This window comes from Euprymna scolopes, chromosome 34 (assembly GCF_053919585.1).
Source record: "Euprymna scolopes isolate OS-2025 chromosome 34, ASM5391958v1, whole genome shotgun sequence".
Lineage (NCBI taxonomy): Eukaryota > Metazoa > Mollusca > Cephalopoda > Sepiida > Sepiolidae > Euprymna > Euprymna scolopes.
Window position 1 is genome coordinate 76,664,925 of NC_136515.1, and position 22,153 is coordinate 76,687,077.

A 22,153-nucleotide genomic window follows, 5' to 3' on the forward strand; every position below is an offset into this window, starting at 1 on the left:
AGACAAGTGTGGTTTTCGCACATAGAAACAGGGTGTGGGGAGAGTGCCGCCATCTCATGACTATCTGATCTTATATTTTAAACATCAACTTAAAATAAAAAATCAACTGCAATAGAAGGAGGGTGCCTCTTTCACTATTTAAATGAAAGCAGGTACATACGGCTAGCTTATGTGCATTCTGGGGATATTTGAAGTAGTTTAGGTCCATAGAGTGAATAAAGTATTATGGTGCTTGTAAACTAATGTAGGGAATACACCAAGTGGACGACCCCTACCTCCCTTTTGACTTTGTGCCTCATCTTTTAAAAAAATGTTTAAAAGATTAAAAAAAAAACACTTCCTTTCTTGGAAGCAAAGACTGATAACACAGGTAAGGAGGATATTTTTTTTTATATAACATGAATAGGTTAGCCAAATTAATCTGGAGCAAAGAACTAGATTTGATACCCAGAATGATTTTTTTTTAAAGGAACTGGTGTTTGGTTAACACTGCTGGGGAGCCACAATTTAATATATTACTTTTAAAATCCCCAAAACAATGTTCCATGGTAACAACTGATGATCCCTAAAATAACATTAGCACTAGTGTGGATTCTTGGAAGGAAACTCATGCAATGGTTGCAAGAGATTAATTGATTTACAAGCAAAATAGTTTTCCAATGAACGATTTGAGATTAAATGTCTTTTTTAAATATAATTTTAAAAAATTGAAAAACTTCCAACACTATATATATTACCATGAATCTTTTCGACATTAGCTCAAGTTGTCAACATCTCAAAGAAAAAAGAAAAAAAAAGAAAGAAAAAAAAGAAAGAAAAAAAAAGAAAGAAAAAAAAAAGAAAAAAAAAAGAAAGACTGCCCTTCCCCCTCTCAATAAGATGGATTTTTTGTTGATAACACAAAACAAGCCATCAAAATACCAACATAAATAGATTAAAAACTCTTGAATCCGTTTACATTAGAACTAAACATCCTGCAATTAATAACATTAATTACGAAACTAGACAACAAAATTTTGAAGTGTCTTGCACAGTCATCAACTATAGATTCCATGTGTTTCTTGTTCCACTTTGTGAATATTTTTAATTTCATCAACTCATCAGCCAATGTTGATGTGTTTGCAACTATTACTTTTTTTATTGGTTAGTTTTTAATGGCTCATAATTTTCAACTTTTAAAATGAGCATCTGTAGTGATGAGACATTGCATGTTAACGTGATTACATACAACATGCATCCAAATTCAAAAAGCTCATTTCTCCAACGACTAAGAATTTGTTCATGCTAAAAGAAAAAAAAAAGAAAATCTTTTGGTATGACCTTTTTTATTTTTTAAACAGAAAATAGTTTTTAAAAATAGTAGGAAAAAAAACTGATAAATATAAAAACTGAAATATTCAAAATTTCCATGACACAAGTAATATTTTAACTTAGTAGAATACAACGTTTATGATAGAATATTTACTGCACTTAAACATTCAGGTTACACTGGAAAAAAAATTAGCTTCCACAATAACAGACTATCCCACTAGTTACAACAATAATATAATCGAGTATAAAGAAAAATATAATAAACCATAACATAAATATAATTAGCTGTAGCACAAATATAATTAGCTGGAGCACAAATATAATTAGCCATAACATGGTGATAACAAACAAAAACTAAATGCAAATAAAACAAAAATACAAATAGAATGGATAATAGAAGCAATGAACAGAATGCCCCCCACCCCAACAGCACACTAAAAAAATAGACAATAACAAATTGACTTTGAGAAGGAATCTAGATAAAATAAAAGACCTAAAATTATTTGGTTTAATCCACCATTTTTGAAAACGGTCCAGACTGACATCTCAATGCTTTTTGTAAGGCAAGGAAAAAAAAAAGTCTCTACATAAATACAGAGGATTTAACAAAAATACAATTAGGCTTTTTATCCAAACAGTACAAGATGTTGAACAGTGATCAAATACAAGTAAAATTAATAAAGCCAAGAAAATTAATAGCACAACTATACTTTATGCTAGACATAATTGCTGTCAATTAGAAAACAAGCTAAAAACTATATGGTCCCCGACTGAGGTCTTTGTGGTGAGGTTGGAAAGAGTCATGTGGTAAACTTTATAACTGATTACCTCAAGCAAACACTTTCTCCCAAGGATATGAAGCATCCAGCTGTTCTTGTTGCAGCTTCCACTGGTACTGCAGTCAATAAAATAAACAGCATCACACTTCACACGGCTTTTCATCTTTCTATTTTTCATGGCAGATCAAGAAAAACCCTTTCTGATAAAACTTTAAAGGATCTATATACAAAATACACAAATTTGGAGGCTCTTATCACTGATGAAATCTCCATGACTGCCTATGAACATTAGCTGAGAGTTTATTATTTAAACTTTTCAGCTTAACATTCGCAAGTAGCAAATATGAATTGAAATTAATACATAGTCAATTCGAATTGTAAAACAAATTCATATGTTCATATTTACTTGCCTCCCCACGAGGGCATAATTAGATAAAGGTCAGATCTTCATGTGTAGAAGGCACTTTAAAAAAAATGAGTTGCCTGCTTACTAGTTTGTAACCTTTTATTGTAAACCAATCGCACATATTAAAGTGCAATCTATGAATATATAATGAATATTTGTAAAATCAAGTTTACAAGACTTACTTCTTTTGTACTCAGTCAGAGAACTGTTACCTATTTTGACCATTTCAACCCCTGTCCTCATCTAAAACATTGGGCTAAAACAGCCAAATGACACCGTTTCATGAAAAACGATGGCTTAATTTTTTTTTAAATTTGATAGCCTTTAAAACCCTTATTTAGACACAAAAGTATGAATTTTAGGAAAGAAAATAAAAAATTAGCCCCAAAAGGTATGTTTTTCACCTCTGAAACACACTGAGCCCCATCCCCAGAATTTTCCCAGGGTCAAATATTACGTTTTCAGATGTATATCCATGTGATTTTGCTTTTGGGTGATTTTCAGCAAAATACAATGGTCAGAAAAAATTCTATGTCCTTAACAGTGCTTTTTTTGGTCATTTTAACCCTTTTTTTTTTGACCCCCTGGAGATGAAAACAGAATTTTCCCAGGATCAAACATGTTTTCAGATATATATCTTTGTGATCCTGGTTTTGGGTAATTTTCAGCAAAATCAAATGGTCGGAAAAGATTTTATGTCCCGAAAAGTGCTATTTTTGGCCATTTTGACCCCTTCCCCTGGGAATGCAACCAGAATTTTCCCAAGGTCAAATATTACGTTTCCAGATGTATATCCCTGTAATCTTGCTTTTGGGTAATTTTCAGCAAAATCAGGAAAGATTCTATTGTCCTGAAAAGTGCTATTTTTGGCCATTTTGACCCCTTCCCCTGGGAATGCAACCAGAATTTTCCCAAGGTCAAATATTACGTTTCCAGATGTATATCCCTGTAATCTTGCTTTTGGGTAATTTTCAGCAAAATCAGGAAAGATTCTATTGTCCTGAAAAGTGCTATTTTTGGCCATTTTGACCCCTTCCCCTGGGAATGCAACCAGAATTTTCCCAAGGTCAAATATTACGTTTCCAGATGTATATCCCTGTAATCTTGCTTTTGGGTAATTTTCAGCAAAATCAGGAAAGATTCTATTGTCCTGAAAAGTGCTATTTTTGGCCATTTTGACCCCTTCCCCTGGGAATGCAACCAGAATTTTCCCAAGGTCAAATATTACGTTTCCAGATGTATATCCCTGTAATCTTGCTTTTGGGTAATTTTCAGCAAAATCAGGAAAGATTCTATTGTCCTGAAAAGTGCTATTTTTGGCCATTTTGACCCCTTCCCCTGGGAATGCAACCAGAATTTTCCCAAGGTCAAATATTACGTTTCCAGATGTATATCCCTGTAATCTTGCTTTTGGGTAATTTTCAGCAAAATCAGGAAAGATTCTATTGTCCTGAAAAGTGCTATTTTTGGCCATTTTGACCCCTTCCCCTGGGAATGCAACCAGAATTTTCCCAAGGTCAAATATTACGTTTCCAGATGTATATCCCTGTAATCTTGCTTTTGGGTAATTTTCAGCAAAATCAGGAAAGATTCTATTGTCCTGAAAAGTGCTATTTTTGGCCATTTTGACCCCTTCCCCTGGGAATGCAACCAGAATTTTCCCAAGGTCAAATATTACGTTTCCAGATGTATATCCCTGTAATCTTGCTTTTGGGTAATTTTCAGCAAAATCAGGAAAGATTCTATTGTCCTGAAAAGTGCTATTTTTGGCCATTTTGACCCCTTCCCCTGGGAATGCAACCAGAATTTTCCCAAGGTCAAATATTACGTTTCCAGATGTATATCCCTGTAATCTTGCTTTTGGGTAATTTTCAGCAAAATCAGGAAAGATTCTATTGTCCTGAAAAGTGCTATTTTTGGCCATTTTGACCCCTTCCCCTGGGAATGCAACCAGAATTTTCCCAAGGTCAAATATTACGTTTCCAGATGTATATCCCTGTAATCTTGCTTTTGGGTAATTTTCAGCAAAATCAGGAAAGATTCTATTGTCCTGAAAAGTGCTATTTTTGGCCATTTTGACCCCTTCCCCTGGGAATGCAACCAGAATTTTCCCAAGGTCAAATATTACGTTTCCAGATGTATATCCCTGTAATCTTGCTTTTGGGTAATTTTCAGCAAAATCAGGAAAGATTCTATTGTCCTGAAAAGTGCTATTTTTGGCCATTTTGACCCCTTCCCCTGGGAATGCAACCAGAATTTTCCCAAGGTCAAATATTACGTTTCCAGATGTATATCCCTGTAATCTTGCTTTTGGGTAATTTTCAGCAAAATCAGGAAAGATTCTATTGTCCTGAAAAGTGCTATTTTTGGCCATTTTGACCCCTTCCCCTGGGAATGCAACCAGAATTTTCCCAAGGTCAAATATTACGTTTCCAGATGTATATCCCTGTAATCTTGCTTTTGGGTAATTTTCAGCAAAATCAGGAAAGATTCTATTGTCCTGAAAAGTGCTATTTTTGGCCATTTTGACCCCTTCCCCTGGGAATGCAACCAGAATTTTCCCAAGGTCAAATATTACGTTTCCAGATGTATATCCCTGTAATCTTGCTTTTGGGTAATTTTCAGCAAAATCAGGAAAGATTCTATTGTCCTGAAAAGTGCTATTTTTGGCCATTTTGACCCCTTCCCCTGGGAATGCAACCAGAATTTTCCCAAGGTCAAATATTACGTTTCCAGATGTATATCCCTGTAATCTTGCTTTTGGGTAATTTTCAGCAAAATCAGGAAAGATTCTATTGTCCTGAAAAGTGCTATTTTTGGCCATTTTGACCCCTTCCCCTGGGAATGCAACCAGAATTTTCCCAAGGTCAAATATTACGTTTCCAGATGTATATCCCTGTAATCTTGCTTTTGGGTAATTTTCAGCAAAATCAGGAAAGATTCTATTGTCCTGAAAAGTGCTATTTTTGGCCATTTTGACCCCTTCCCCTGGGAATGCAACCAGAATTTTCCCAAGGTCAAATATTACGTTTCCAGATGTATATCCCTGTAATCTTGCTTTTGGGTAATTTTCAGCAAAATCAGGAAAGATTCTATTGTCCTGAAAAGTGCTATTTTTGGCCATTTTGACCCCTTCCCCTGGGAATGCAACCAGAATTTTCCCAAGGTCAAATATTACGTTTCCAGATGTATATCCCTGTAATCTTGCTTTTGGGTAATTTTCAGCAAAATCAGGAAAGATTCTATTGTCCTGAAAAGTGCTATTTTTGGCCATTTTGACCCCTTCCCCTGGGAATGCAACCAGAATTTTCCCAAGGTCAAATATTACGTTTCCAGATGTATATCCCTGTAATCTTGCTTTTGGGTAATTTTCAGCAAAATCAGGAAAGATTCTATTGTCCTGAAAAGTGCTATTTTTGGCCATTTTGACCCCTTCCCCTGGGAATGCAACCAGAATTTTCCCAAGGTCAAATATTACGTTTCCAGATGTATATCCCTGTAATCTTGCTTTTGGGTAATTTTCAGCAAAATCAGGAAAGATTCTATTGTCCTGAAAAGTGCTATTTTTGGCCATTTTGACCCCTTCCCCTGGGAATGCAACCAGAATTTTCCCAAGGTCAAATATTACGTTTCCAGATGTATATCCCTGTAATCTTGCTTTTGGGTAATTTTCAGCAAAATCAGGAAAGATTCTATTGTCCTGAAAAGTGCTATTTTTGGCCATTTTGACCCCTTCCCCTGGGAATGCAACCAGAATTTTCCCAAGGTCAAATATTACGTTTCCAGATGTATATCCCTGTAATCTTGCTTTTGGGTAATTTTCAGCAAAATCAGGAAAGATTCTATTGTCCTGAAAAGTGCTATTTTTGGCCATTTTGACCCCTTCCCCTGGGAATGCAACCAGAATTTTCCCAAGGTCAAATATTACGTTTCCAGATGTATATCCCTGTAATCTTGCTTTTGGGTAATTTTCAGCAAAATCAGGAAAGATTCTATTGTCCTGAAAAGTGCTATTTTTGGCCATTTTGACCCCTTCCCCTGGGAATGCAACCAGAATTTTCCCAAGGTCAAATATTACGTTTCCAGATGTATATCCCTGTAATCTTGCTTTTGGGTAATTTTCAGCAAAATCAGGAAAGATTCTATTGTCCTGAAAAGTGCTATTTTTGGCCATTTTGACCCCTTCCCCTGGGAATGCAACCAGAATTTTCCCAAGGTCAAATATTACGTTTCCAGATGTATATCCCTGTAATCTTGCTTTTGGGTAATTTTCAGCAAAATCAGGAAAGATTCTATTGTCCTGAAAAGTGCTATTTTTGGCCATTTTGACCCCGCTTTTGACCCTCTAAGGATGCAACAAGAATTTTTATAAAAAATCCAAGAATGTTACATTTCCTCCCCTAGGCATTTATAACTTCATGCAAAATTTCAGAAAACTGTAATGAGTAGTTATTGAGAATTTTAGGGACGAATGGACAAGAGTGAATTTTAAGGTTCAAATCCAACTAAGTTGGTGGACCAATAACTTGCATACTACATAATATTGTACATAACTGTATAATTAAGCAAAATATCAACTCAAATGATAGGAATAATATCTTCAATAAGAATAACAGTAACAAATAATATTGCAACAATACAAACTCACTTATCTAAGACTTCATAAAGCCAAGAATTTTGAAACAGACATAAATTCAATAATCTTAATTTTTTACTGATATTAGCATTATAAGCGTATGCTGTATTTTTGTGGATACCTTATGTGCTTCAACAAGTCATACCTTTTTTTATTTGTGGGTCAATTTTTAAAAGAATAGAATAAGCATTCCAATGATGTTAATTTATTTTTCTTTAATGCGTTCAATGTTTCTATGCTCCAAGTTAAAAAAAAAAAAAAAAAAAAAAAAAACCCGGTAAAAATGATAGCAAAAAGGGAAACTGTTTGTTCAATGTTTACATGTCATACGTTATGTTTGGATACACATGCACAGGATCAAATTTGATTGGACATAGCTGAAATTTTACAGGCTACATAAGCACAGATATCCATCTCTACTAGACTTTGATTTATATTTTTACGACCACAGGAAGCAAAGTTATGACTGAGCAAAGTTGACAAAGGATATTTCAAAATTGATAAGAAATCGGCATATATCATCCATTTTCATATAGATAATAGTTTCAGAATTATTTTCATGTATAATATGTAAATATTTGATAATTATTGTGCGGAAATTTCTTTAAAATGTTATCTTTTATAGAAATTCAAATCCGCTTCGGGACAACGGCTTGCTATGTGCTCAGCTGACTAAAGAATAATAAAAAACTGTTTTTTTTTTTTTGCTTTCAAAACGGAAGCAGAAAAATCAGTTTCATTTTTTTATTCTGAGTTCGTCAATTTAAAAAAGTTATTTTCAAGTTTTTCAAATTTGATTTCCAAACAATACTATTTTGTCGTTTTTAATGCTTTAGTACACATGTACTAAAAGCATTAAAAAAAGAAAATGTATTAAGTACATGCGTTTCTGTTATTGTACTTATTACTTCTTGTGCTTAAGGTAAAATTATTTTTTAGTGGTAAAAAAAGCAAAAAAACAAACAAAAACAACAAATACATAACAAATAAAAGATACTTGTACACTTATGCTACCATGCTGAAATAACATTATTTAGAAACTCATTCTTAACATGGGGAAGGAAGGGTATTTTGTTAACTATTCTGTACTTTCACCTAACAATTAAATAAAATATATCGTGAAACTTGAATTTATTTTTAACTCATTGTCAAGACCATTTTTTCGAATCTGTAAGACCAACCCATTTTTTTTTTTAACTGAGGATATCTAAATAATAATAATAATAATAATAATAATAATAATAATAATAATCAGGCGGTTCGATAAAGAATTTCATTGTGATGCATTTTGTAAATTTTTACCTTGTTTCTACCATAACATTTTTCTTTAAAATGACTACCTTTAAAGGTTTTCGGGTATGCTGAAAACGAATATCACATTTACATTTTTCGCAAATAAGTAGCTTTCCGGATATTAAGTAATGTCATTTCTTGTGTTATTGCTGGTGGCCATCTTGGTATGTGCATTTGCGCATAGTTTCTTGGGGTTACATTTGCACGCTCACACGTACCAAGATGGCCACCAGCAATAACATAAGAAATTACATTGCTTAATATCTGGAAAACTACTTATTTGCAGAAATTTAAATGCGATACTCGTTTTCAGCATACCCTAAAACCTATGATCATTTTAAATGTTAAGGTGGAAACCAGGTAAAAAATTACCGTTTTATTTCTTTGTTTACATAGTTGAATTTTCAGTAAAACAACAGAATAGAAATGACGAAAATTACCATCAACTGGTGAATATATAGTTGTTGCTTATCAGGATTCCTGGTATCCTGGTACTGTGAAAGCAACATTAAAGATTCGTGTAGAGTATGATCTATGGTTGCATCTCAGAAAATAAGGGTATATTTTGGGCCAGATAGAGAGGATTTACAAAATTGAAAATTGGACTGGTCCCAAAATGCATAAGTTCTGGTCAACTATGGGAATTTCCATCTTTTACAGAAATCCAAAATCTATATGTAAAAATTTTCTTTGATTTATTTCCGAGATTAATTCATATCTACTCAAATTTTTTTTTTTCTTTGAGGGGAGTACTAAATACCGGCCATGAATGCTCTTTAGGCATTCAATGGCTACACCTCAGACTAAGCTCTCCTTTGGTGAGGAGGCAGGAAAATGCCTATTTTCAATAAAGCTATATTTAAATACCACTATAATACTTAGTTTTGTTCATGAATAGACACCCACTGTATAATACCATGTTCCAGTTAAAAAAAAATTAAAATTTGTACATTTTAATTTATAATTCATGGCTTATAGTCAAGAGATACATCAGATTTGACTACATAATCAGAAAGAGCACACAGTTTTACATAAGAGTGCCAAGTTTCATGAGAATAGCTTGGAAAATAAATAAATGGTGGCGAAATTACCGAATTTCTTGAAATGTTGAGATCCATAATTTACCCCACTTTTTCTAAAGAAAAATGTCCACAGAAAAGCATAAATTTTGGCACTTAAAATTTTCATAACTTTTGAACTACTGATGGTATTTGTATAATTCGAACGGTTTTAAGCATCTTTTACATAGCTCTTTTCATGCAAGTTGACAAAATAACAATTATCTAAAAAGAAAAAATCAACTTGTAATGCTAAAATGTAACGCAAAAATGCATTTCCTACGTCACTGCTTAGTGACCACTCGGTGCAGGAATATGTTATCTGGTTGTCTATATACAGTGGACTACCTATATAATGCCGTCAGTCCAATATTTGCCCTTCTCATGTCATCACCCCAATACCTACCTACGCAACATTGTTTATTCAAGTTATCTAACCATTCAATAACTTGTCTCTGATGGGGATCGTTTTCCACATGGATTACTCTTGTCATTCCGCTTTCCCTAAAAAGGAACCTTAACACTACACACGTGGTAGCGGTGGAATATATATTGACCTCTAAAAAAAAAAAAAAAAAAAAAAAATGCATTAAAATCACTTATGGGAACCACACAGTAAGTGAAAACACATTATATTTTACAAGTTTCTTCCTCCAAAACAAATAACTTATCTAACCAAACGTGTCTGCCTTTACTACTAAAGAGAAATCCTCACTGAACAAGAAACAAGAAGTTCCCTTGAAGCATGGCGCAAACAATTAATTTATATCTCAAATGAATATAAATTTGAACGTTATTTGGATGACCTCAAAACCTGGAGTAGTGTATCACATAGCACCCCTCATAGCGGCTTCACAGCTGATGCACAAGAAGTCAATGGAAAAAAATTCTCAGCAGGGAAAAAGGCCATTGACCTAAAAGTGCTACTCAGCTTTATAAACATTCAAAGCATTCATGCCCCGGTTGTTAGTAGTGTCTTCATTAAAGTAGAGGTACATAGCATAGATGAAACATTTGATAGGCTCTGGCAATACTATGATTAGTGCAAGTCCAGAACGAACATCATGAACATGTTCAATTTCAAATGCGATGCCACCGAAACAAGAGAGGGTCTCTGAAAGGTGCAATTCGTTCATGGATGATAGTCTAATTACAAAAAACTCAGCTATTAAACATTGCAGAGCAAAACTAGAGAATGATGAACTCCTAATTCCCACTTTATAGAATATCACGGGGATCATTTGGCTTGCTGCAATTTACCGAGAACTAGACTCCATTGTTAAGCAAATATTTGCCATCACCTAAGGAGATTCTACACTGTATTCTATTAGGACGGTTATAAGATCAGTGATGCAATACCATTTCTGTTACAAGAAATAGGTGATAGAGAGGGCAACATATCATACTCTAGTTCCAGCTATAGAAAGAAAAGACCGGTGAAACCAGAAATTGGAGAAGTTGCCTAGGAAGCAGAATAAAGTATTGCCTCTGCGATGCTGCCAATAGACCAGGAGCAGAACTCGCTATTTATTTAAACTAGAGATACCAGATACACTATACTGCGCAAATGCCCGTCACACATGATATTTCAAAGCCACGTTCACTGATCCTTTCCTCTGAGCAATCAGATCAGCGGAAATTTCTGTAAATCCCTCAAACATCCTCAAAATGAAAAAGCCACGTTTCACGAGACAAAAAGTACAGTCAAGTATTGTCACCATCACTAGGATGCTACGATGGAAAATCTGGTAATTTTCAACATAGAATTAATCTGAGTACATCACTACCACCACAAAGAAAGGGATGCGTTATTATGTATAACCGAGCAAACCTAGAACTCCTCCAAACAAAGATGGATGAACTATATGAGCAGCGTGTTTTTGTCCAACCAGAAAAGAAACATCACCGCAGAATATGCAAGTTCTTAATTCCAAAATCATACCTACACAACAAGGGGGGAAAGAAATGGAGAGAAAAGGGCTCCGTCACTGTTAAGTGACCACCTGGTGCAAGAATGTTATTCGATTGAGATGCTCTTCAGTTATATACAGTGAACTACCTATATAATGCCGTCAGTCCAATATTCGCCCTTCTCGTGTCATCACCCAGATACCTACCTACGCGATATTGTTTACTCAAGTCATCTAACCATTCGACACCTTGTCTCTGATGGGGGATCGTTTTCAACATGGATTACTATTGTCATTCTGCTTTCCCTAAAAAGGAACCTTAACATCACATGCTATTAACTATAATACTAGAAGAGCTACCTGGCGTCACCCGGGGAAAAATGTAACATATTTCTATTAAAACTTTTATCCATCAATCTTTCTTTCTCCCACCCATTTTCCCTCCCTCTTCCCAATCCACTCTTGTAGTCCATATCTCTTTCCAAATTAGTACAAAATAACACCAAAAAGCCGACCCTCCTGACAAAACCAGTTGTCCCCAGAAAATGAATAATTTTTTCTAAATTTTAGACATTATTTATATGAGTTAACTCTGATCCAGAAAGTTTCAACTTTGTGGGTATTTATTTTGTTGTTGTTGACTTTTAGTCAAATATTCAAATAAAAAGAACTGGGCACTAAAAATAGGTGCTTGTATATTGGGCAAAGTTTGTTTGGCAGTGGTTTTATATTCTAATATCTGAATTGTGGCATTTAATTAGAGTTGCCTTCCATTCAATTTATATGAAGCCTCAATGATGAGTTCATTTTGGAAAAAAGTTTATAGTTAAATTATCTCCCTTGATTTGAAAGAGTTCCACTAGTGTTTTATAATTACAAATGCATTTCATAACAGTTATTAGAAAAACAAGCCGAACATGGAGAGCCAACTCCACAAGTGAAAAATTTACTTTCACCATAAATAATGTTTGTGCAAAATCTCAAAAAAAAATTCAAGAAGTTATTGAGAAAAGTGCGAACAAATGAGCGGACAAACGATTTGGGGGTAATTTTACCACTGTAATGACCCCCTGGGGGATGGGAGCAACCAGAGTTATCCAGGAAAATCAGTTCTGACAAAAATTTACTTTCACTATGACTATAGCTTGTGCAAAATTTAAAAAAATTCAAGGTGTTGTTATTGAGAAAAGTGTGAACAAATGAATTGATGAACGATTTTGGATCAATTTCACACCTATAATCCCCCTCTGGATGGGTATGTGGTGTGGGGCAACCAGAGTTATTCCGGAAATCCGTTCTGGCAAAAATTTACTTTTACTATGACCAATGTTTGTGCAAAATTTCGAAACAATTCAAGGAGTGTTTATTGAGAAAAATGCAAATAAATGAAGACAAAAGATTTTGAGGCAATTTTACTCTAATAATGATTGCCCCCCCCCCTCAGGTCAGAGTTATTCTGGCAAAAATTTGCTTTTACCATGACTAATGTTTGTGTGTAATCTCCCCCCCCCCCAAAAAAAAATACCAGGTGTGGTTATTGAGAAAAGTGCAAATGGACGAATGGAAGTGAATTACTAAGTTTAATCCCTCCTTTGTCGGAGGACCAAAAAGAAAAAAAACAAAACTAATGGATAAATAAACTTTTTGCAATATAAAAAGATGTTTCATTTGCTTTTTTTCTACTTGCATGGATATTTTAAAGATTGAAATTATTTTCATATCAAATTAAGCATCATTTATCGACATTTGACCTTCGATGGAACTTGTATTATCCGCCTGTTTTGAAAATATCTTTATGTGTGCATAATATCATAATATATATATTATATTATATACACACACTTTATTTGCTTTACATAAGCAATAATGTCACTACACATTCATGAGCATGTTTCAGTCAGTCAGTTATAAGTAAGTAGAAACCTCTTCAGGCAATATTGCTTAAGCTTTTGTATAAGCAATATCGCCTGAAGAGGTTTCTAGTTACTTCTAACTGGCTAACTAATGCTCATGAATGTGTAGCGACATATTAATACTGATGTAAAATACAGAAAAAAATAAAAAGTACATCTTGCCCTACTTCGATATTGAGCACTCTTGTATTAACCTTGTTAAAACTTCATTGGTTGCTTTATCTCTGAAAAATATTAATCTGGAATTATATATATATATATATATTACAATAGAAAAATGCAAGCATGAAAAGTAATATGGTTAAGCTTAAACATGGAAAAGTTAAGGACTAGTTAAAACTGGAAAAGAAAAAGACAAGATATTCTAGTAAAAAATATAAATTTATAACTTAAAATATTGCAGCATTTAGAATTGATTATATAATGTTATAAATTGAATTTAAAAAATTCTTAATGCTGCAATATTTTAAGTTATAAATTTACTATATTTTTTATGAGAATATTTTGTCCTTTTCTAGTTTTAGCAACTAGTCCTTTACTTTTCCATGTTTAAGCTTAACCATATTTTTCACGCTCGCATTTTTCTATTTATAATCCATGATTTTTCCAAGCTTTGAGTAAATTCACTTGTTTGTTTAATTTCAGTTTTATTTTTTTATCCCTATAAACATACACGTATATAATAATATATGACACTCGTCTGCTTTCAATAAAATCCCCCCCCCGATTATCTCCCTTTCAATCTGTTTCACTTGTTACTTCTCTTTTCACGAGAGTGGTGAATTGGTAGCAACAGCAGTCACTGAAGCGACGTGGTGTCTATCGAAACCAAACATAAAAAACATCACTCACCTTACATATTTTTAGGATTTTGAACACCACTAAATTCACCATAACTTTTGTTTTACTGAACGAAAATTGAAAAGTTTTTTTCACAATATATATAAGTAATCTATAAACTGTAATGATTGTTTGAAATTTGGTTAAAAAATGAGTGAGCGGTGAAGCTTTAAAGCAGTTCTAAATGACTAAAACTGCCACTTAACCATATATTCAAACACTAACATGTTTGAATGATTATATATATATATATATATAGCATAATAGTTAAATGCAGGAATCTTAAATGTACAGGTAATATTATGTGTCAGATCGAGTTGTGATTTAGCTTTATGCTCGCACACTTGAGTTTGGGCTGTTAACTGCATAAAAGTTATGATGCATCTTAACGTGCATAGACATATGTTTGCACCCAAAAACGACTATTTAAATCAGTTCCTATTTTGACCATCTTTGGATTGGATGTTACCCTGCGTCTACCATTTCACTACAGTAGCTAACAAGAATGGAACAGGGTAATTCCATCTCAAATTATCCAGAAAAAAACCCAAAAAAAAACAAAAAAAAAAACATCTTTACCTGCTACTTGAATCCTTGCATCAAACAAAATAGTTTCAGCCAACTTAAAGAAACACCAGAAAGCAGCAATATCACTTCTTAAATGAACAGGAAGTCAAAATAAAATTCGGGATTTCTTGTTTATGGTGACTCCTTGTATACTGCTCTGTCTGGAAGTGAGGCCTGTAAAACTGCTCATCTTTGAGTAAATAAAAATGATATCTATTTAATTGTGGAGATGTAGTTTTATTTACAGAAGATAGTGACAGTTTTCTTTATTCAATATTCTATTTCAGTCAGATGTGGGCAGATACAACTTACTATCAATTTATAATCTTCATCCTGACTTCCTTCCTAATCAACTAACCATATAACATCCAACCACATAACATCCCCATCAAAAATACCTAAAAAGGTAAATGTTCTTGGGTAGTGCCAGAAAGGGATAGCTAGTTGTATATATTTTTGTTATTTTGTTACTCAGCTATATCGATGTGTTGATAAAAGAAATATCAATTTCCTAATACATACCATTAAGCAACCGTAATGAATGAATCGTAAAGTCCCTGAGCATCGGCACGGCTTGAACAAAGGATCTTCTTTATCGCCTGGTAGATGACAAATTCGACATATCGGCAAAATATCGGTACCCGTGTCGGAATCATTGGAACGTGGCCATTTCTTGATTGGTAAGGGGGTTACATTGGCACTGGCCATAGGTGTGCCATTGTAACTCTGTAGGGGGGTCACCTCTCCACTCGGCAGGGGGGTCACTTGAACCATGACATACTCGTTGGAATCATCTGGAAATCCATTCATTCCATACATCACTAAAAGAGAAATAAAAAGGACAGATTAGTTAACGCCAACTTCGTTTAAATACTAAAAAAAATAAAATAAAATAAATAAATAAACAAAACAAAACAAGAAATTTGAAGAATATTCAATTATTTCTAAAACCTATTAAAATTCCACAAAAATCTGTATTTTTACAATCAATGCCTTTTTGCTCCATTTGCATAAAACTAAATTAAAATTAATATAGCCCACATTACATACGCTTACACTTAGCAGCTGTTGTAATGTTACACATTAACATATACAGTCTGCCACAATAACAAAGGAAAGGAAGAAATCTAATTCACTTTTCCAGTTTTAGATAGAAGGCATTTATTTGTGGTATTTCCAACCATGCACTGCATCTGGTTTTAAACATTTAATTTTTCGCATCGACATGTTTTTTTTAAGATGCTCTCATCACCAACGTGATTTGTTTGCTGTCATTTTCTGACCATGTCTAGAACACTTGCTTTTTTTCATCATGCCCCAGCCACGTGTCGAACACGCGCTTCTCCAGACACGTCTCGAACACATCTTTCTTCAAACACGCTTCAAACACCTCTCTTTCTCTACATACTGCTTCACTGTGCACATATGTCCTTTTATATCTGCTCTGATGTCACATCGCACAGCCGGCTTAGTTATTTGCATGTGTTAGCAGTCATATGCTGCTACTGTTAACAGTGCTAGTGGCTCTGTTACACTGTGTTCTAAAATCTATAATGATCCGTTAATTAGCTTAGGAAGAGAATTTTATAAATACAAATATATAAATATACCTAATTTTCATATATATATTATACTAGCAAAAGTACCCATCATTAACTGGGTTCAAAAACAGCCTACAGAAAATGGACTCTGATTTATGAAAGTATGATAGGTTATGAGAAGGAAGGGTTGTAAAGAGATAGCTTCGAATTTGGGGGTATGAAAACCAAAGCAAAATATGATGAAAATAAAAAATAAAATAGATAAACCCCATAATTTATTATATCATACCTGTTCACACTGAAACACTTATAACAATATTCTGTGGATCTATATTAAAAAACTTTGTTAAACTTTGTGACATATTTCCATTCTATGGAGGTCAGGTGCGAACGAACACCCCCATAATTTTATTGTACCATATTTCTTCAAACTGAAACATAATTATCAAAGTATACTTACGCAGATAGATATGAAAAGTCTTTATTAAAGTTTGTGTCTATTTCCATTCTATTATACCATCCCTATTTAAGTTAAAACATATTTATCAAAGTATTATTATGTACATCTATATCAAAAACACTTGTAAACGTTTTTTTTAATTTTTAAATTTTTTTTATTTCCATACTTTGTGGACCAGGCGCGTACGCAGACCCCACAATTTTAATGAATCATCATTATGCCAGATCAAACATACCCATTCCTGTGTCTCAATACATCTATCATTATATGTGATCAGTTTTCTATAATAGTCAACCGTATAGGAGCCTATTCGTGACCAGACACACACAGACATTCAGCTTTATATTATAGATATTGAGGTGTGAATGTTGTAAGGAATAACGAGAAGACTTGGAAACGGTGAAATAAATAATATATTAACAGAAATACAAATATGTTAGTTGAGTGGAGACTCTGCTCAACTGAAGGACAAGTAATGTTGCGACTCTCTGAGTCTTGGAGACAAACTGACTGGAAAGCAGAACCTGATTACAAGAAATGACGTCAGGAGTAATCCATCATCAGAATCTGTAGGGGTCACCCCAACAATATATATATATATATATATATTTGAATTTTTTTTTAAATCTTTAAATATATATATATATATATATATATATATATATTATATATATATATCTTTAAATCTATACAAAAAAAAAAGTTTAAAAAAATCTGTTAGAAAAAAATTATTTTTCCAATCAATTAACATCCTGCAATTGCTGAATCTATTTACTCTCATAAATTCACATTAATCCTAATGTTATTTCAGGCATCATCAGTTGTTTACCATGAAACATTGTTTCAGAGGATTTAAAAACATAATAGTATATTAAATTATGGCCCCCCAGCAGTGTTGATCAAACACCATCTCCCTTAAATACAAAAGTAAAAATGTTTCTGATACTGGATCTAGTTTCTTGTTCCAGAGTAATTAAACTAATTGATTCATGTTATCAAAAAAAATTGTCTTCCTTACCTATGTTATACATCACACAGTGACACTTGTGACATGAAAATATTTTTTTGTGGCATAGTAGAAACATTTCTGTGAAAGTATATTAAAATGAAAAAAGAATATAGATAGATTTTTTTTTTTTTTTTTTTTTTTTTACACAGTGATCACCACTTATCAAGGCCCGGAAGCCACTCAGGGATAAGGGTTATTGCAAGTACATTATGTTAGTGAGGAGATTTGCTGAAATGTTTACTTAAGGGGGCGGTTCATTAGGAATTTCTATTAGTCGTTCTGTTTATAATTGTTTATTTTTGAAAAAAAAAATTACAGCCATTGAATTATAAGTGGTTTACCATACTTATAGGTAAATGTGCACTGCAATACTTAAAGTTAAATTCAAATTTTTATATAACTTTTTTAAATGAAATTGTTAGTTGAAAGTACAGAATAGTTAAAGAAAACACTCTCTTCCCATGTTAAGAATGGCTTTTTAAAAAGAAAATGAAAATAAAATGTAACTTTTTTTCATTTATTTTAAACAAACATTCATGACCCATTGGGTCAAATATTTAATTTATAGGTTAATAATAAGGTCAGTAAAACTAATTAAAACAATGCAAAAAAAAAAAAAAGCAGAAAGTATAATTTAAAAAAAAAAAAAGCAGAAAGTATAATTTAAACGTGAACCCCCCCCCAAAAAAAAACAATTGGGACGCTAAAAACGTTCACAGTAAAACAATACATTTTATTGTCACATTGATTATTTATTTATGCTGTTATGGCTTTATGCTTGTGTACACATGCGCAATCGGAGGTTGTAAACAGGATTTTGTTTCAATAAAATAGCAGTGAATGCCCGTGCGATCGCAAAAAAAAATAAAAAAATAATAAAATTAAAAAAAAAAAAAAATTGAAGATCCATCAAAAATTAATTCCCAAAACAATTAAATTAAATTTTTCGTCATTTTATGTTTCTAATGTAATCCTACCCCTCTCCAAAATAAAAAATTGAATTTGTCATATTTTGGGGTTCATTTTGTTTATAAACTTATTAGGTGAAAGTGCAGAATGGTGTCATAAAAGTTAATTAAATTTATCATTATTTTATGTTTCAAATGTAATTCCCGCCCCCATCACAAAAAACTGTATTTGTCATGTTTTGCCCCCCCCTCTCGATCGCCAAACTTGAAAAATGCTAGAGATGACATGTCTCGTTGAACGCTTTGTGGCCAAAAAGTGGCTGCTCATTTTACGTTAAATTTATATAGAAAAGTGACTTCCCCCCTTTAAAATGTTAATTTTCTTTTTTTTCAAAATTTCTTCTTTCATATTATTTATAAAGACTATTTAAACGTATTAGCCCCCCCCCCAAAAAAAAAAAGTAGGTACTAATTTTTTTTTAGGGGTTAAACGACGCTGGGTCACGTAAAAAAATGTACCTTTTTTTTTTTTTAATTACAAATTTATGTTTGTAATCGATGAAATTAACATGAAAAAAGAAAGAAAAGTGTAAATTGTGGAATTCAGAGGGGGGGCAGTAGATATTTATTTTTTTAGGTATTAAACGACGCTGGGTTACATCGTAAAAATTTACCGATTTTTGTATAGCTGTTTAAAGAATAATAATAAACAAATGAAATGTTCAGAAGATTCTAAGGGGCAAATAACTCTAAAAATTTTTTTTTTAAATTCGATGTTGGAATAATAATTCCAAATAAATTAAATATGTTATCAATATAATTATTGTATCAAATTTATTAATAACGATGTTTAATAGATCCCTTATAACAATTCTCTTGCTATAAACATTAAGATACCGCTATTTAATAAAATGGATTTTTCTTAATGTCATATGCAAATGACGTGATCTCTTAATTGTATCTAGTTTGCAAGAATCACACTATATATAGAAATAAATGAAACAGTAAACTAAGGAACCCTTTGTATATATTAATCAAATTGTGAACAAACAAACAAACAAACAAACAGACAGACAGGAATATGAATTTATATATATATATATATATGGGAGGGAGAGAAAGAATGTTATATCTGTAAAGATTTTTTACAGAAATTACTCTATGCTTAAGTGGGAGAGCTCAACGCGTACCAGAGCATAAATAAAAGTTAAAAGAAAAAATAAAATAAAAAACAAAAAAACAAACAGCATTAATGAGATCAAGCTAAACTTGTTGGCTGTTTTCTTTTAACATATGCGCGTGTGTGTGTATATATATATATATATATATATATATATATATATTGTTTTAAAACCATCATTTACCTTTTATTCTTGTGCAAGTACGGTAACCTAATAGCAAGAGGTAAATCTTTTAAAACCATATCTAGTACTGCATACCTCGACACTTACTTCATATAAACAGATTATAGATTAGCTTTCTCTCTCTCTCATATATATATATATATATATATATATATATATATATATATATATATATAACTATTATGTTAATTTTCCGTCTAGTTTGAAAAACAAAACTTTGTTGCTTTACTTTCTGCCAGGTCAGAGTGTCTTATTACATGAACATAAAAAATAAAACCCACGTCATGAGAAAACGGATATTCAGGTATTGTTAATTACAGGTAATAGGATTATTGTTGAGCAGGTGAATAAATCGCTGCTTCTGAAAACGTTTGAGGAGCAAAATTGCTCATTTTCTAAAACAAATAAAAATAAAACAAATAAAAATTAAGAACTGAAAGAGACATAATCTATAATGGTATGTTTCTGAATTTTTTAGATGAGGATTGATAATTCGTGTTTTTTGGACTATTGCTCTCATCTTGAACATTATTTTCCCAACTTTTTGATCGATATATAATCTCCAACATTTAAGTGTATCTTGTCGAACTCGGGAATATTTCTATCGAACCTGGGAATCGGAATTTTGAACAAAACATATTGTGCAGTGGATAAAGTTTTTGATAAAATTCAGTTGTAAGATGCACTCTTCTGCAGGTTGAAGATTCAATCCTCAGTTCGGAGGACACCCAAAATTACAATTGCAAATTACGTAGGACTTCTACTCATGGCTGATGGAACGAAAATGTACTACTCTGTGGATTAAATAAAGAGTTCTCTTCAAAATTCCTTGTTGATTCCATAGATTGACAAGATACACATGGGGACGGTCAGAGATTACACTGACCGAAATATTGTGAAATTCACATTCAAGATTGGAACAGTAATCCAAAGAATCCAAATCCGAATCCATAAGAGTAATTATAATTAACAGGAAAACCGGGATTGAATAAAAATTTTTTATTCAAAACATAACTGATTCCAAAACTGAGGAATATTTTAGCATGTAGTTTGTATGGTTAAAATAAGAAAGTAACAACATGATGAAAACAAAACTCCATTTTAATATATTTTGATGAAAACCATAATGTGTTTAAGATAAAAAAAAAAAGTATTTTTGTGTGTTTTTTTTTTCATTGGTTTTATGGTTTTTTATATAAAACATACGTTTACAAAACATGCGCGCGCATATATATATATATATATATATATATATATATATATATATATATATATCTCCCCCCGACACAGTGTTTCATGGTAAACAACTGATGATCCCTGAAATAACATTAGCACTATTGTGATTTGTGAAAGCAGATCGATTTAGCAATTGCAGAAAATTAATTGACTTACTGCTAGCAATCAAACAATGCAGAAGTTTCCCGATTTATCCATGTAAGGACAATTCAGGGTAACATACTACCTAGCTCTACTCACGTATTAAGCATTGTGGATGTAAATATTGAAAATCGATACATAAAATATATCTCCTTAAGAATTTTGTGTGGACACATGAAAAAAAAAAAAGTAAAAAAAAAAAAATATATATATATATATATAATTTTGATACTTATGGACCGTGCTGAAATAAGTTATTATTTAGAAACCCATTCTCAAGGGAGAAGGAAGACGTTTTGGAACTATACTGTACTTTCACCTAACAATTCAATAAACAAAGATGCCATAGAAATTGAATTTACCTTGAAAATTCTCTCTTAAACAAACATACATAATACACACACATATATATATATATATATATATATATATATATATATATATATATGTATAGTAGTTATGCAGAATATGGACCGTGCTATATTATATACACTAGCATTTCAGCCCGGCGTTGCCCAGGTGTTTGGAGGTGTATGTTAATAATAAAAAATAATAAAAAAAAATGTCAATTTTTTTAACTTTGACCCCTATTATGACCCCTTAACATTTAGTGTTTGGGGCTCAAATCAAGTTATTAAGTTAGATCCATGTCCAACGAACCTATATCTAAAATTTCAAGTGTGTAGACCCAAAATTGTCGGAGGAGTTTGGTAGAGTTCTCAAAGTCAAATCGTTGAACTTTGACCCCTTAATCGCCAAATTTCTGGCCCAAAACCGATCA

The 22,153-nt window shown here is 32.5% G+C and overlaps 1 protein-coding gene across 1 annotated transcript in view; it reads right to left on the reverse strand.

Moving 5' to 3' along the window:
* The window catches only part of LOC145259296 (E3 ubiquitin-protein ligase MARCHF4-like), a 180,016-nt gene that overhangs the window by 64,274 nt on the left and 93,589 nt on the right, over positions 1 to 22,153 (reverse strand). Inside the window, exon 2 of the mRNA XM_080117168.1 lies at positions 15,236 to 15,534. Coding sequence (XP_079973294.1) covers positions 15,236 to 15,534 — 299 coding nt within the window. The remainder of the gene's footprint in view (positions 1 to 15,235; positions 15,535 to 22,153) is intronic.